General features: G+C 45.0%; 1 protein-coding gene across 1 annotated transcript in view; it reads left to right on the forward strand.

Annotated features, from left to right (window-relative positions):
• The window catches only part of PPP1R13B (protein phosphatase 1, regulatory subunit 13B), a gene marked incomplete at its 3' end in the record, with an annotated part of 38,220 nt that extends 21,936 nt beyond the window's left edge, over positions 1-16,284 (forward strand). Inside the window, exons 4-16 of the mRNA XM_010189224.1 lie at positions 937-1,038; positions 1,310-1,484; positions 1,870-2,066; positions 3,866-4,030; positions 4,851-5,031; positions 6,332-6,487; positions 9,798-9,967; positions 10,791-11,292; positions 11,836-12,602; positions 14,014-14,151; positions 14,231-14,364; positions 15,053-15,219; positions 16,085-16,284. Coding sequence (XP_010187526.1) covers positions 937-1,038; positions 1,310-1,484; positions 1,870-2,066; positions 3,866-4,030; positions 4,851-5,031; positions 6,332-6,487; positions 9,798-9,967; positions 10,791-11,292; positions 11,836-12,602; positions 14,014-14,151; positions 14,231-14,364; positions 15,053-15,219; positions 16,085-16,284 — 3,054 coding nt within the window. The remainder of the gene's footprint in view (positions 1-936; positions 1,039-1,309; positions 1,485-1,869; positions 2,067-3,865; positions 4,031-4,850; positions 5,032-6,331; positions 6,488-9,797; positions 9,968-10,790; positions 11,293-11,835; positions 12,603-14,013; positions 14,152-14,230; positions 14,365-15,052; positions 15,220-16,084) is intronic.
• Between the last annotated feature and the right edge of the window lie 582 nt (positions 16,285-16,866).

A 16,866-nucleotide genomic window follows, 5' to 3' on the forward strand; every position in this document is an offset into this window, starting at 1 on the left:
AACTGTAGTCCGACGTGTCTGTATCGCGTGTGTGAGGTGCAGCAACTTTAAAAGTGCTCCACATCTTTAGACCGCTTGGTAACGTTTATGTGAAACAGAGCTTTATTTATCAATAGATCATTTATTTCTCAAACCATTTAATTCTCTTCTTTGTCAGCAGTAGTGACTACATTTGGGGTAGGAAGCAATGTCATTTGAATTGGATCTACTGAGCGTGTGCTCCTGTAGCCTGGTGAAAGCGCTGCGCTGTGTCCTGCATTATTGCAGTGCAGTGATCCCGCTCCTCCCCGGTGCAGTCAGTACCTGCAGGCAGATGTTGGGCTTTTCTGTGCTTTGCCGTTTTCCTGCGTAGTTTTTCAGAGGCTGCTGTTCTCTTTCTGTGCAAAGGCTGAAGTTGTGGTTGAACTGAATTCTGCAGTTTTGAGTAGCAAAGCAGGTATTTGATGAGTGTCAGCCTCTGGATTTACCGTGTGACACAGCACTCTCTTTCTTGTAATTGCGTAGTAAAAAATGTGGTTAAATGGAAGTGATTTAATGTACAGATTTAAGTTATATTTATTTGTATAACTATGCATATACTGAAACAATACTTTCATTTTAAAAACAGAATATTTGGTCTCACACGTTGTCACAGCATTATATACATTTTAAATAATTTTCAGTAATTGCCTTTCTACTCTGATTTTCTAAATGATTTGTTAGTTTTGAAATGCAGGAGGAGTGATGTAGCCCTGCTAATATCTTTTCCTTCAAAGTTTGCTCAGTAATAGCCTCTTATTTCTTGCTTTTCCTGCTCCTGGTCCTTCCTTTCTACTCCGAGATTCCTTGTTCTTTCCCGGATGCCCATCGTTATTTCTCCTCTGAGGCCTGGGGAGGATTTGGCTTCTGTTGTCAGAAAATTTAATATGCAGAAATGTGATGTTTTGTGTTCTGCAGGTTGGGAATCCCCGCGTGGAGCTCACCCTTTCTGAACTGCAAGATATGGCTGCGCGACAGCAGCAGCAGATCGAAAACCAACAGCAGATGTTGGTGGCTAAGGTAATAACCGTACACACGTCGTAGTAAACACACGTTTCCTTCTACACACGCAAGCAGAAGTTTCATGGATATTTTGAATCTCTGCTCTAAACCAGTTCTGTTAAATTAACGTTACGAGGGTTTTCAAGGAGGCTTGATACATATTTTAACTAGCTGCAACTTTTTCTGGAAGTAAAAAACCTCACTGATCGTAGTGATGGGATTTTCTAAGGTAAATTTTGTTAAACCAATGGGTAAGGGGTACCTCTTGTCTGAAACCTCCCTTTGTCAGGAGCAGCGCTTGCGTTACCTGAAGCAGCAGGAGCGCCGCCAGCAGCAGTCTGTGTCTGAGAGCGAAAAGCTGCAAAAACTGAAGGAACGCGTCGAAACCCAGGAGACGAAGCTGAAAAAAATCCGTGCCATGAGGGGCCAAGTGGACTACAGCAAGATCATGAACGGCAATCTGTGTATGTATTTTGAGTAATTCATTTAATTTAATTTGCAGTCCGCTGCGTGACTAGCAACTGGTGCTGTATTTCTAGTCAATCTAGCAGGATTTCAGAGAGGGTGGGTTTTGTCTTACAGAAGGTGCTGTGTTTCTCTGAAATCTGTGTATGGCACAGCCTTTTGTTTGTTTTATACAGTCAGGCATAAAGTCAGAGTAAGTCTGTTCTATAACTATTAGGAAATGCTAGGACTGATAGCACATTCCCAACACACAAATATTTTATATGTGCATGCCCATACCAGATTTAAAACCAGTGTATTTATCAACAATTTTAAAATTAAAAAGTTAACTACTTCTGCTTTACTTAATTTTCTTTTTTGTTATTTTAATCTTGTTAACTTTAGCAACTGAAATTGAGCACATAAGTGCCATGTTCCAGGAGAAGCAGCAGGAGCTACAGGCGGCGGTGTTAAAAGTGGATCAGCTCACCCAGCAGCTGGAGGATTTGAGGAAGGGGAAACTGAATGGGTTTCAGTCGTACAACGGGCAAATGACGGGGCCTGCGGCAGTGGAATTGAAAAAGTTGTACCAAGAGCTACAGGTGAGCGATGGAGGTGCTGTTTGGATGCTACCTGTATATATTACAAAGCTGTATTACAGCTCTTACAGGTGGCCATTTGGTTCTGGGACATCTCCTGGTGTGTTGGAATGCTGCTGATGTGTGAGGTTGGAGTTAGCCTAAAGCCCTCTTTAAAACACAATTTCAGCAGCTTTCTAACCTGTTTTTGTTGTTGCTCGTACACAGAGTGATACAAAGTGTGCAGTTGTTCTGAAGGGCATTTCACAGACCCTAACAGTGACATACTGAATGTTGACATAATCTAGTATTTGTTTTAATCCTTTAAAAAAATGAATTCATTTTGGTACTTTCTGGGTATAGCAAGCTCACTTAAATTCATCTTAACTTGGAGACATGACTGGCCAGGGAATAAAAGTAGATTTAAAATATATTGTGAAAATTTAGCTATAGTGTCTGGTGTTAATGAACAAAATACGTAAGAATTAAAGAACGTATTTTAACAGAATCATCAGAAACATAAGCTGCACTGTATTCCCTGCACTATACGGAGCACTGTGGGTGCAGTGTAGTCACACACGTTCCCTGTATCGCTATCATCATCATCCTCCAAAAGACTTGTATCTAAAGTGTACTTCTCACATTGTTAGTAATTAAATGTTCCATTTACATGGAAATTTGGTGCAGTTTTTATGTTTAAAAGTTACGGAATATTAATCATGTGCTGATGTATCAGGATTTGAGGGCTTTTTAAATTTACTTTATTGTGATCCAGGCAACAGCTCTCATATATACTTAGTATTTCAAAGTTAATTTAAATTCCAAAGTTAGTCTCACTCATTTCTTTACGTGAGTAAATACAACATGCAAATGAACCCATCACGTGTTTTCACGAATTAGGAGGCAGGGTCCTTTTTTCCTTTTTTCCCCCTTTCCCCATTCATGCAAGGCATATCTACCTTGTGAGTATTTCTAAGTACAAAGAGGCTCAATAAATCCACGTTTCTCTTGTGCTTCCCAATGATTCCAGACACGTTTATTAAGACTCAAATGTGCCTCAGGTTTCTTTCGCGCGTAACATTAAATTGGAACACTGAGGTGGTGCTGTCGGAGTTATTGAAGGTACAAAAAACGCCAGTGGGAAAGTAGGAGAAGTAATTCTCAGGACTGCATGGTTGGTTTGACCCGTGAAGGTAATCCCTCCCCTCATCTGCTGGGGAGGTTTTGCTTTAATCCCCGTGGAGAGAAGAAAATCCCTGCCCAGTCCCTGTGCCTGCAGTTCAGTTCCCAGCTCCCTTCCTGACATCAGCAGCTTGGAACTGGGAGCAGAATCAGTCCTTTCTGTTACAGGTTTTATATCCCTTGGTTCTCGTGGTGCTCAAACTGTCTTGGTGCTTAAACATAATTTTTAACAAAAAATTTCTATGACTTAATTTTTCATGGTGGAGTTCAGTTTTGAAATGTCTTTTATGCCCAGTCCTTCAACCCGTTTGCTGTAAGTGGGCTGCAGTCTATGTGTAGTTAAGAGATACCCACTGGTTTATTAGGCCGTTGTTTCACTGGGAGTTTTTTAAGTTATTCATGGTTGCAGATGCTGATTTGACAGCCTGTGTGGAAGCAGCACATTAGAATTATTCTAATACAACATTAGAGACATCAGAATGTAAATAATATATTCTGATATAACTAGAGACATCAGAACCTAGCCAATCCAAGTCGCTCTGAGTTATTTAACACGGTATTAAAAACCAGCTCGACAACACGCGAAATGAAGTGACTGTCCTATAACAAGTGCCTGGTTTGGCTCTTTTTGGTTTTTGCAGATTCGTAACAGGCTGAACCAGGAGCAGAACTCCAAGCTGCAGCAGCAGAAGGAGCTGTTAAACAAGCGCAACATGGAGGTGGCTATGATGGACAAGCGCATCAACGAGCTGCGCGAGCGGCTGTACAAGAAAAAAGTTGAGGCACGTCAAAAAGAAAACATTCCTGTAAGATAAACTGTTAAAAGGGCCCCGCTTTAGTTTATCAAGAGCCTGTAAAAACCACCTAGTCTCACTTTTTCCCAGCTGAGTAATGCAGCTACATCTAAAAACCTATTTGAAAAGTAGCAGGCTTCTGAAAACTAATTTAAGGTTTTCCATAGATAGCGGAAAACTGTTAAACAGAATGTGTTTCCTTTAGTTTTCTTTATGGCACAGACCATATTATATTAAAAATTATCATAGTTTATGTTTCTAGGAAGGGAAGTGTGATTGTGGGCTGTGTTTCAAAGCATGAGAGCATAAAGAGTGTGGGTTTTCTAAAATATTTACCTTCCAGTATGGAAAATTGGTAGAAAAATAAATGCTAGTCTTGATAGTTGTGTGGAACTTTGACAATAAATCAGGTGCATGATAGACGGTTTGTGTTAAGGACAGAGGGATCAATTTGGGATTCCCGTATGTGTTCCTAGATGGAAGGATTGATACCATCAATGTTGCCAAATACCACAGAAATATTTGATCATTTCAGAACTTGTTTTACCCCATTTGCCTGAGAAAGGCACAATGACCTTACACAGAGAAAGGTTTCTACAAGAAAGTTACGTGCTGTGGCTGGGAAATTTTAAATTTTGCAATGTTAATTTTAGGGAATAAAATTTGTACTTTCTACTTTTTTTCCTTCTGTAGAAGCATGGAATATGGTAACTTCAATTAAAGTGTTTTAGCTACAGTGCATGGTTGTAGATCATGAAATGTAGAGCTCCTGTTTGTGCAGAAATGCCTCTGTTAAATGGAATTTCACGTTTCCGTTTGTCTGACTTTGCAGTTGAACCGCATTAACGGGACGTCCTCGCCGCAGTCGTCCCTGAGCGCCTCGGGAAGGGTGGCAGCGGTCGGACCTTACATCCAGGTTCCCAGTGCGGGCACTTACGCTGTGCCAGTGGACCCAGTGAAACCACAGTCCCTCACCATTGCTTCTAGCTCAACGCACGGCCGATCAAAATCCGGTAAGCGCTTACATCTGGTGTTATTAATTCACACGGTTTGGAAAGGAGGAGTCAAGAAAAGGAATGATCTTAGGAGACCCAGTGCTGGTGCGCTCTCTGTAGTGGGAGAGGCAAGTTCTGGATGTCTTGATGCTGTTCTGGGAACTGGACGTTACTCATTTGATATGAGGTGTTCTTGCCTCTTTCCATGAATTTTTCTTAGGAGACTGAGTGGTTTTTTTGAACTTGGACAAGCTGCTGCAGCGCTAAAAGGAGCACAGGTTCCTTCACAGATTCTGTCTTCAATGGCTTTCCAATTCGTTTGAATACAATCATGAAATCAACTTGGTGGCAAGCTGCATTATAAACAGCCGTTTGCAGCATGGTGCTTTTTGTCAAGTAAAACAAAGAGAACAAGTGAAAGTAATATTACTGCTCAGAAGGAGACTGAATGGAAAATAGAATAAAACCATGGGAGGTTTTTTGCTCTGACTGAGAGAGAGAATTTGTGGTGCTTGAAGCATTTCTGAAATGCAGTAACCTCAGCATTGATGCTGTTCACTTGTTTCTCCCTTCATTAGTGAAGGAGCTGCCCCTCCAGAGTGCTCCCGGAGCTTGATGTCCAGAATTGGCTCCCATAATTAATAACTCCATCTACTTTATAAAATAGAGTTGTTACTTAATTTACAGTGGAGACTGAAGGAAGCAGGCCATGACATTTGTCCCCTAAATTCCCATTCTGGCAAAGCTCACCTCTCTGCTCCCATCTTGGCAAAATCAGAATTCATAAGAAATGTTTAGCTAGGAAAAAGTGCATGATACAAATAAAAATGCACAATCCAAGGAGTCTGACCTCAGGGCTTGGTTTACTGGGTCTCCCAGGAGGGATATCAAAAACACAGGCAGTGACCACTGGAGCAAAGGGAAAGGATGGTTCAGAACTTTTAAGTTCACCAATCTAAAATAATTCCCTGGTTTGTAAATACCAGCCTCAGAAGATAGACAAGCCCACTTCTAGACCTACCTCAGCAGGTTACAAGATCTCTGAATGATAACGTTTTTATTTTATAAAAGTAATTATTCTAACTTAGACCTGACTCTGTGTTTATTGCTCTGAATGACTTCAAGAAAGTGCTATAATACAGATTTATGTAAGTTTATATGCTCCCAGGAAGAAAATAAATGGACATTTTTGTCAACTGTCATGCTTTTAGTTCTCATGCTCTGAGTGTTCCTGTTCTGGTTTCTCCATTGTCATTGTCATAATTTCTCCACCCCTTTTTTTTCTTTCTTTTTCTGTGTGACTCGGTGTGTCCGGTAGAGACAGACTGTGGGTGTGTGAAAAAGTCTCCAGACACCTGGAAGGTCTCAGATTTAGACACAATAGCGGATCCTATTCTGTCACCTCCCACTTCTCTTCAGGCTGCTGTTCCCAGTGTCATCCGCCTGGCACCTCCTCTCTTTGACACCCAGCACTGTGAGTCCCGAGCAGCTCTCTGCCTCGCTGAGAACTCAGCTTTTAATATGGTCATCTGAGCTCTTGCACACAGATCATATTAAACAGCATCTTTAGCGCTTGGGTGGTGGTCTGGCCTGCAGAAGATGCTGTTGAAATGTAAAATTGTTGAGAAGTTGCTTTTCATCTCTGAAGGAAAGAGATTTGCAGCAAGTTCACCCCTGGAGCACTGGCGTGGTGTTCTAGGGATGAGTTTTCTTCACTGAAAAACCTTGACGTTTTCTAACAGTTATTAGAAAAGAACTAGAATTAGGAAGTGTATTTTCTAATAGTGATTAGAAAATTCACGGTGATCACCAAAGCACATCTCTCAGATTAGACAGATAAACACACAGGTTTAGTTTGAGCTACTCTGGGAAATGCTGAGTTTCCACGTTGCACTGGCCCCAGAGCTGGGATGAAGCTCGCTCTGTCCAAGTCGATAGCAGGAATCTTGCTGACCTCCATAGGACACAAAAGTTATATTTGGGTTGCTGTAGTGAGTTCCCCAGATCCAGATCTACAGAAGTTTTTAGGTATAAAACTGTGTCCGTATGTCACTGTCTTATTTCTGTAACTGCAGCATGGGCTGGTGGGAGCTGAACTGCACCGGCTGTCGGGGAGTGTGACAGGGGCAGACGAGGCACATTTGGAGGAGGAGCTGAAGCCGAGAGAGGAACCAGTGAGGGCTTGTCCAAAGGGCACTGCCATCAGATGGGAAGAGGTCTGGGACCTGCTGAGTCCCTCTAAGGACAGCAGAAGGCAGACGCTGCTTGGCTGCCTCCTCTCAGCGCCCGTCACGCAGCCTTCGGCCCCGTACGCTGCAGGGAAGTGCCTGAGGCTCAGCTTAGGTGAGGGCAGGGCTGTAGGATGAAGGACGGGGAGGTGGGAACGGCTACGTTCTGGTGTTCGTGTAAGCAGAATGAAAGAGAGAAGTTAGGAATGAAGAGAGAGAGTTGGGATTTACTTCCAGTCTGTTAGCTCAGAATTTGGGGATGAACACGCTCATTTAGAACTCACAGGATTACTAAAAGGTTTTGTCTGACTGTCTCTCTGATAGAAGAGTGTGGGCTTGTATTTGCAGGTAAGATAACTAAATTTTAGGGGATTTGTGCTGTTGTTACTGTAAGTGCTTTTTTAATAGTGCTTTTCTTAATCTTACAGCTAAAGATGCTTTCATGTTTCCTGTGATCTTCAAAAGTTTACTGAACCATAACCTTACATCCTGTGTATTGTGTGCAGTAACTGTTAATTCAGTGCATACTGACATTTGCCATTATTTAGGGTCACAGTGTTTAGACTGACATCTTTTTGGGCTTACTCTTGATAACCGCATGATTAAAAGCAATAACAAGCAAAAAACCCGACATGCCCAGTTATGGGCTGTGTCCAGTACTAAACTGTGGCCTCAGCACTTCAGTCCTGGCAGTCTGCAAGTGTGAAAAGTGATTCTGGACCACCAGATTCTCAGTGTTAACCCTGCTGAAATGACCAACCACTAAAATACTCCTGCTCCAAAGTTATCTACTGGAATTCACACACGCTTGATCTGAATTTGAAAGTTTAATACAATACAGTGGGTAATGTTAAGGAATGCTCTGCGCTTATAATTAAAAAATAATTAGTATGGTGGCTTAAATGCAGAGGTGTAACTTCTTATTTTTTGCTCAGTGATGTGATTTTAACAAGCCTATAAATATGTTTGTAAGTTAATACAGTGAATTTGCACTCATACAGTGAAAATATTGGCAATCGTCAAGGAATCTTCAGGCTGTCATTTCCCTGGGGAAGGAAAGGGACACTCAGTAAAGAGGATGAGGCTCATGGACAGACAGCAGAGTGGTGATGTTACATTCACTGGAATCAGAGTATTTCTGTGTGGCTCATTTTTAGCCTGGCCGCTGTGCTGGGCAGTTTTGCTCAAAGTGATGTGATTTTAACAAGCCTATAAATATAAGTTAATACAGTGAATTTGCACTCATACAGTAAAAATATTGGCAATTGTCAAGGAATCTTCAGGCTGTCATTTCCCTGGGGAAGGAAAGGGACTTGGTAAAGAGGATGAGGCTCATGGACAGACAGCAGAGTGGTGATGTTACATTCACTGGAATCAGAGTATTTCTGTGTGGCTCATTTTTAGCCTGGCCGCTGTGCTGGGCAGAGCATGGCCAAGAATGCTGGAAACAGCTTCTGCTTCTGGGGGCTTAAAAATGAAACCGAGTGGGAAATACTGCCTATAAATACCCGATTCTCATGTGGTGCTCTTACTGTGGGGTCCAGAAATCTCAGTAAATCTGTACACACCCCACTCCACCCCCCTGTTTTAGTTGTTATCCTCTAGTAAAGTTAGCTATTTATTACATATCTTCTTTTATTATTATTCTACTAAGTGCTTCACTAAGGTAATTGGAGGCAATGATCTCTGATCGCCTTAGAAAAACTTGAAGTCTGAATCTTTTAAAGGCAAATCGGAGCCTTAGGATCTACCACGGGATCCATCCAGTTACTACAGAACGGATCTCATGGTCAGGCTGCTTGAGCTCTCTGCTTACTCAGGGATCAGAAACTCAGTGGTCGCACACAGTCAATAAAGTAACGTACGGGTGCATCTAGGACTGCAGGAAGGGTTTGTTGCTACAGTCTGTGTGGAGCTGTGCATGATCTGCACACCATGAACATAAAAGCCCATGAGTTGTGTCTTGACACTGGGAGTTGAAGTTGGCGGCTGACGTGATAAATTTCTTTAGAAACTGCCTCAGAAATTTAATTCTAGTCAGGTGAGTGCTGAGGCAAACCAAAGGTGAGTTAGCGGCCACTTCCAGCACAGGGATGTGGCTTCTGTCCCAGCCCATTGAAATGAGTTTTTACTCCTGTTGTGAGTGAATGAATCCAGTAACTGAGGCTTAAATTTGGAGTAAGTCCACTCAGAGCTTATGTAGACTTAGCATTTAGCATAATTTAATGGTGCCTCTGGAGAGTACCAAGAGAAGTAAGTTGATGAAGTGTTCCTATAAGGATTTTTGTTCTGAACTTGTTTGCCTTTTAATGGTAGAATATGCAACGCTCAAACTGGAATTTTAACCATCTGTTTTTTCTATAGAAAATTTCAATAGGACTTGAGTGTCCAAGGGTAATGAACAGCAAATTGTGTGCAGTGATGGCTTTCAGTATTGATTCCTGAGTCAAACATCAGTAGTGATTTCTCATTGTTGCAATCCATTTCACTTGGTGCTTTGCTTGTGTACAGTGGTGCTGTGGATTATCCTAAATAGTGTTTGTGTCTGTTTTCAAGCTAACGATGGAAGTTGGCCAATACTTAAACAGAGCTCGACGCCGGTGGTGAAGCCCCCTCAGATCTCCAACCCAGACTGGAAAGAATCGAGCATGGACACCGCTTTAAAGCAAGGCACCATCTCCAGCCAGCCCCTGCCGAGCTCCGCGCTGGGAAGCACTGACAAGCTGGTGGGTTTGGTCTGCCATACATTTATCGATCTGCTTTGCTGAGATTATGGCCCTTGGGCTCCATAGCTGAGTCACACACACAGTCAGCTTCCCTGCTGATGATTATTTAAAAGAGCACAAAGCAAATTACCTTTGTATCCCTGCTGCTCCTCTCTTCTTGTCACATTACAATTTGTTTTTCCCGACTTCAGTAGTTTCTGTTCCTTCCTGTCCTTTTACCTATCTGGTCTCCCCTTCTGTCTGCCTCTGCTTCTCCTGATCTTTTCCCCCACCTTCCCATGTTTCATATTCAGATCTCTGTTACTCATTTCCCTGGTGTAGATCATCACTTTTTCAGTGCACTCTTTTTCTCACAAAAATCTCACAAAAGAAGTCGTTCAGTTCATCCTGGAGCGAGTCCCCTGGTGGTGTCTCTGCACTGCTGTTGTAGTGCTTTATGTTTGTGTGATGTTTAAACAGTAAGGACCTCTTCTTTAAATAGTTTTGATAAGCTCTGTTATCACACTCTTACGTTATCAAACACATTATCAACTCGATACTGAGATCCTGAACCTAGAACAAGTTATTCAGGCTTTGGAAGCATGCAAATAGCTTGGGATTCGTGTTGATGTGTTGTGGCTGAAGATGCCTCTGTCGTACGAGGAGTGAACTGTGGTGAGCTGAGGTATGATCACACCTAGTGATGAAGGAGCACGGGTTGGTTGTGTTGACTCCTTTGCTGTCACACAAGATTACCGGTGTGTTTTGTTGAATGAGGAATATCCCTGCTCACAAGTATTTTATTTCATTAAACGGTATGTATGTTTTTATTGTTCTTTTACAGGGTCTTGACCTGGGGAAGGTGCCACCAACAATCCCGGGTGTAAGCAAGCAGTTGCCTCAGAACTATGGGACCTATCCCAGCCCAGTTCCCTTGGGAACGGGCTCCACAAACTCCCTGGAGAGGAGGAAGGACGGGAGCCTGCCCCGGCCCGGCACCAGCGTCCCAAACCGGCCAAGGCCCGTGCCGCTGCCCCCGCCCAGCAGCGCCCACCAGCCCAGCTCCTCGCAGCAGATCCAGCAGCGGATCTCCGTTCCCCCCAGCCCCACGTACCAGCCCACCGGGCCCCCGCTGTTTCCTGGGGGTGATGGCAGACCCGAGCTGCCCCTCACCGTGGCCATCAGACCCTTCCTGGCTGATAAGGGATCCAGGCCTCAGTCTCCCCGGAAAGGGCCGCAGACGGTGAACTCCAGCTCCATCTACTCCATGTACCTTCAGCAAGCCACGCCGCCAAAGAACTACCAACAAGCCGTGTACAATACCTTAAATAAGTCCGTAAAAGCAGGTAGAGTATATTTTGCTTTATTTTGTCCCTTTGAAATAGACTGTTAAGATCTACTTATTGGGCTTGGTTTACTCTCTGTATCAGTTTGAAAAACTTGTCTAAATCTGTGAGAAAAGATACTTTTATGTATGCAGCACAGCAGAAAAATGATCCCATTTATTTTGGGTGTGCTAAATAAATGGACAATTACCATTTGTTTAACACAAAATGCAAGTAGAACAATGCAGTCAGATACCTGCCAGTACTTTCAGAAACAGGGAGGAGAGCTTTGCTCCTCTTCTCTTTCTTTTCTCTTTTCTCTTTCTTTTCCTCTTCTCTTTCCTCATGAAAGAGGAAAACCCTTCCAGGTGTCACTTGTAGCTTATTGTAAGGAGCATCACCAGCAGGTATTTATTTCTGCTTTGATAGGTTCCAATATAATTTTTGTTTTCTTTCTGTATCGGTGTCAAACAAGCAGCAACAGAAATGTACACAGTTTGTTTGCAGACGTTTTTTATGTGATCTGAGCCCATTTCTTCCCTGTCCTCCATCTCTCTTCCCCAGTTTATGGAAAGCCGGTGTTGCAATCTGGCTCGACGTCTCCCTCCCCGCTGCCGTTCCTCCACGGCTCCTTGCCTGCCCAGACCTCCCCGCAGCCGCAGCCTCAGCCGCAGCCCGAGGCCTCTGAGAAAGAGCAGGAGCTGGAAAACGCTCCCGCGCCCAGCGAGAACAGCAACGTGGAGAACATCCCCCGTCCCCTCAGCCCCACCAAGCTCACGCCCATCGTGCATTCGCCCCTGCGGTATCAAAGCGACGCCGACCTGGAAGCTCTGAGGAGAAAACTGGCCAACGCTCCCAGGCCGCTGAAGAAGCGCAGTTCAATCACCGAGCCGGAAGGCCCGAGCGGACCAAATATACAGAAGTTGTTGTACCAGCGCTTCAATACCCTCGCTGGGGGGATAGAAAGTGCTCCTTTTTACCAGCCAAGCAACCCCCAGGACTTCATAGGCATCTTGGCAGACGTGGATAACGGCAACGCTAGCACCAACGGCAACATCGAAGAGCCCATTTCCGTGCAGCCCACGGTTCCTCTCCCTGACGAGCCCCCTCCCTCGTCAGACGCCAACGATAACGAATTGCCCTCACCCGCTACCGAGGAACTGATAAGCACTGAAACCACAAACCAGACGTCAGAGACCACTGAAGATAACAACAACAACCCCGCCATAGTCCCTTCCACCGAGCACTCGCCCAGCCCCACGCCCGACGTCAGCTCCCCGGTGGAGGATGAAGCTCCTCTGCCCCCTGCTCTTCCTCCTCCTCACCCTCCTGTGAGTAACACAGCAAAAAGACAGTTTGTTGAGCTAGAGAATTAGCTTTAAGTGTAACTGCAAGGTGGTAAACTTACACTAGATGGTTTTAAGTTTCATGATAGTAACAGAAAAGCAAAGCGGGGGTCTCCAAGGAGAACTCGGATGGATTTGTTTCTTTAATACTGGAGCCATTTAATAAGGAAAATACATGTATGGGCAACAGGAGGTTGAGTGTGTCCTTGAGGTTGTAGGACTTTTTGTCCTAAAACACACTTGTTTTAGAACTACTGCTGGGATATGAGGTCCCATTCAAAATCCTTTTTACGTTTCCCCGGGCCTACAGAGAGAACTGTTTGTATGAACCAGGGCTGTGCTGCAGCAGTGGGAGGCTCCTTAACTTGCAGACCAGCTGAAATAACAGCTTTGGGAGAGGCGCCCTCCCTTCCCTCCCAGCAGATGAGCAGGGCCAACACCAGCAGCAGCGTAGCTGACTTCTACCAGAAATGTTTTTCTAACAGACAGCCTTGTCTCATAATCTGAATTGCTGTCAAAGTCCCTCCTCCAGCTGCACCAAAACCTCCAGCATATGGAGAATTGAAAATAGGGAGAAAACTGCATCTTGTTCTGGTTGTTGACTCACTGCACCGTTGGTGTGTAAGCACATCTCCACGTGTTGACTGAGGCAGGGACCCTGCGTCCCCTGCAGGCGACTGCAGCGTGCACGGGGCTGTGTGCGAGTCCCAGGAGCACCGCAGGGCCAGGGCGCTCCGGGACAGCAGCAAACGCCAGCAGCAGCCGCTGCGCACACTGAGGGGTTATTTTTCCACACTGAAACAGCCACACCAAATAGGAGCATAAATGAAAACAGATCCTACAGTGCTGGAGACTGGAAGCATTCTATAAAAGCTGTAATTAATAGGGGTTTTTTTGCTGGCAAGTGACAAGGACACATGCGAATGATTCAGAGCATTCTCAAAACACATTTCAGTGTGTTTCAGATCTTGAGAAACGCTTCTGCAGGTACCACCAGCTGGGATGTCACGTGAAATACCTTCACGTTCCCCACTGCAAAGCTGTAACTTCTCAGTAGATGGACATTTGGGCTTTCCACTCCGAGCAGTGCTGACAGAAACACGTTCAGCTCACGTTAGATGCGGTTATGACTGCGGCGCTCAAAAAGCGTTCACTCCAGCACTGCATTCCTTGCACTCACTACCTTTAATTAGAAGCTCCTAGATTACACTGGCACGCTGCTCCATTTTATGACTGAGTAACACATAGTAAGGTATCAAACCTTTTATGCTGAGACTCACGCATAGCTCCAGTTACCATTTAAGGAGGGTGGGATTCTTAATCTGGTTTAAAGGTAACTGAATTGTTTGAAATACCTGCACAACCTGAACCGATGCCTTCACCCTTCGTCTCTCAGACAAAACGCACCAACCTGAAGAAACCCAACTCGGAACGGACGGGGCACGGGTTGAGAGTGAAGTTCAATCCCTTGGCCCTCCTCCTGGACGCGTCTCTGGAGGGAGAGTTTGATCTGGTGCAGCGGATCATATACGAGGTGAGCGTCCAAACAGCGGCAACCCCTTCACATTTTGGGAAAAGAAAGGGGGTGCTGATGGATTTCCCGTTTTCAACAGGTGGATGACCCCAGTAAGCCCAATGATGAAGGAATCACCCCTCTCCACAACGCAGTCTGTGCCGGCCACCACCACATCGTCAAGTTCCTCCTTGATTTCGGTGTCAATGTGAACGCGGCAGACAGCGATGGGTGGTGAGTGTCAAGAGCTTTCACTTGGCCGCTGGGAGTAAGGCCATTGTGGTATCGTACTCAGAATGTGGTCAGGACCTGTTCTGGGAACACTTTCCTTCCCCTGTAGGAGGCCTCACCGCGGGTGAGGATGAACTCAAATCCAAGGTTACACTGTGTTCAACTCATCCAGCACACTTCAGTCGTAAGGCATACGATGTTCTGGTGTTACTTAGTAGCATGGTTGCATTTCTTAATCAGATTCTGAAATAATTAAACTGTAAATAACAAAACCAGCAGTTAACGTGTTGAAGTTTCATCTCTGCACAACCCACGGCAGGTTCTGGTGTTCTTGCAGAGTCCAGAGGCGGTGCAGCCACTGCTGAAGCTTTGCTGTGCTGATCTGTTTTGCCCTCACCTCTGTTTTACCTTTCGCATTTCCTCATATCGGAAAATGGCCTTTTCCACCCAGCAGCTCTGTGAGCTATGAAAATCAGCGTTCTGCTGACGTCTTTTTGACAGTGTTTGGCTTTACCGGGGTCAGGTAAATCCTGGGATCTACTCCGCTTGCGTGACAGGTTTTGACTGCTGCATACATAAACGATAATCACGAGGAAGTTTCCTTTCAGAACAGCCAGCCAAAACTCTGTCTTGCAAGACAAAATAGCTGGGATTGATGGAGGTTTATTTTTTCATCTGTGCTTTATTTCAGGACGCCCTTGCATTGTGCTGCCTCTTGCAATAGCGTTCATCTCTGCAAACTGCTGGTTGAATCTGGGGCAGCTATTTTTGCTTCTACCATCAGCGATATCGAAACGGCTGCAGACAAGTGTGAGGAGATGGAGGAGGGTTACATTCAGTGTTCCCAGTTCTTGTACGGTAAGCTGGGCCACTATTTTACAGACTTACTTAGCTTTTCTTAAACTGATCCCTTTTTGTGTCTCTGATCTGCACAAAACATCTGCTTGGGCCCCAGCCCGGCCGGTGCAGCCCACACCTGCGCTTTCCAAGTGCTAAAACCAAAACAGTCCCGTGACTGCGTTGCTCATTGCTCTGCTTGGAGAGGCTGCACAGGCTCCTTCTGACACCACAGATGTTTAAAGTTAAATGTGGCTTAGTTTCAAGGCAATGCTGCCACAGGGAGGCTTTGAGGGTAACGGGGAGTTGTTGGGTGTCTTGACAGAGCACAAGACAAACTTCCAGATGCACGGGCTCCTAGCAGCTCCCATGAAGAAACACATACACCACACGACTGACTCAGAGCACGTAGTTATTACTAATACAGATTCTGCAAGAAAAGCACCTTGCTGGAGCAGACACAATTTTACCTTCCAGCAGAGGATATTCTTAAGGCTTTATATACCCAGTGCTATGCAGAGTTGCAGACACTTCAAGTGTCAGTGTATAAAGCCTGGGGGAAACACACGGCAGTTCTGTAAAGCCGCTTTGCTCAAACGTAAACTACTTTTTTATCCTCATTTGAGTAAAAGATTGTAAAGTTGCTGTTGTATATTTAGTAGAAAAAAAAAATCTCATGCTCAAAATTGGTTTAAAATGCTCTGTAGAATTTGGTGTTGGCATGCAGTTAAATTTCTGAAAGCATTTCATCATGGAAGTGCTGCAAAGTGTTAATGACATTTTATTAACAAGAGATTAAGAAGGGGCTGCAGTGCCCACACTGGTGCCTCACGGGGCTCAGAGGACGCTGTGCCATCACTGCTGTTGTGCCCTGTGTTGCTGGCAGGCGTGCAGGAGAAGCTGGGGGTGATGAACAAGGGAGTGGTGTACGCGCTGTGGGATTACGAGGCCCAGAACAACGACGAGCTCTCCTTCCACGAGGGCGACGCCATCACCATCCTGAGGCGCAAGGATGACAACGAGACAGAGTGGTGGTGGGCCCGCCTCAATGACAAAGAGGGCTACGTGCCCAAAAACCTCCTCGGGGTAAGTCCAGCTGCCAAGTTCACAGAATCACAGAATGGCTCGGTTGGAAAAGCCCTCTGAGATCATCACGTCCAACCGCTCCTGTCTACCCCCTAAACCATATCCCTAAGTACCTCGTCTACCCGCTCTTTAAACACATCCAGGGATGGTGACTCCACCACCTCCCTGGGCAGCCTGTGCCAGCTTCTGACGACCCTCTCAGTAAAGAACTTCCTCCTTAGCTCTAACCTGAACCTCCCTTGGCACAGCTTGGTGCCGTTTCCCCTTGTTCTATCCCCCATCACCTGGGAGAAGAGCCCAGCACCCACCTCTCCACAACCTCCCTTGAGGCAGTTGGAGGTGGTGATGAGGTCTCCCCTCGGCCTTCTCTTCTCCAGGCGAAACAAGCCCAGTTCCCTCAGCCGCTCCTCATCAGGCTTGTTCCTCCCTCCTGCAAAGCAGATCAGCCCTGCTCTCTCTGGCCTTGTGTCATTGTAAACAATGGAGCGGCTGTGGTTAGGAGATCAGCGCTGCTTTTTATTTATTTGGCAAGTTAGTATATTTTTTATATATTTTGCTTTCATAAGATTTTAATATATTTAT

Source organism: Mesitornis unicolor, unplaced genomic scaffold (assembly GCF_000695765.1).
Source record: "Mesitornis unicolor isolate BGI_N332 unplaced genomic scaffold, ASM69576v1 scaffold19607, whole genome shotgun sequence".
Classification (NCBI taxonomy): domain Eukaryota; kingdom Metazoa; phylum Chordata; class Aves; order Mesitornithiformes; family Mesitornithidae; genus Mesitornis; species Mesitornis unicolor.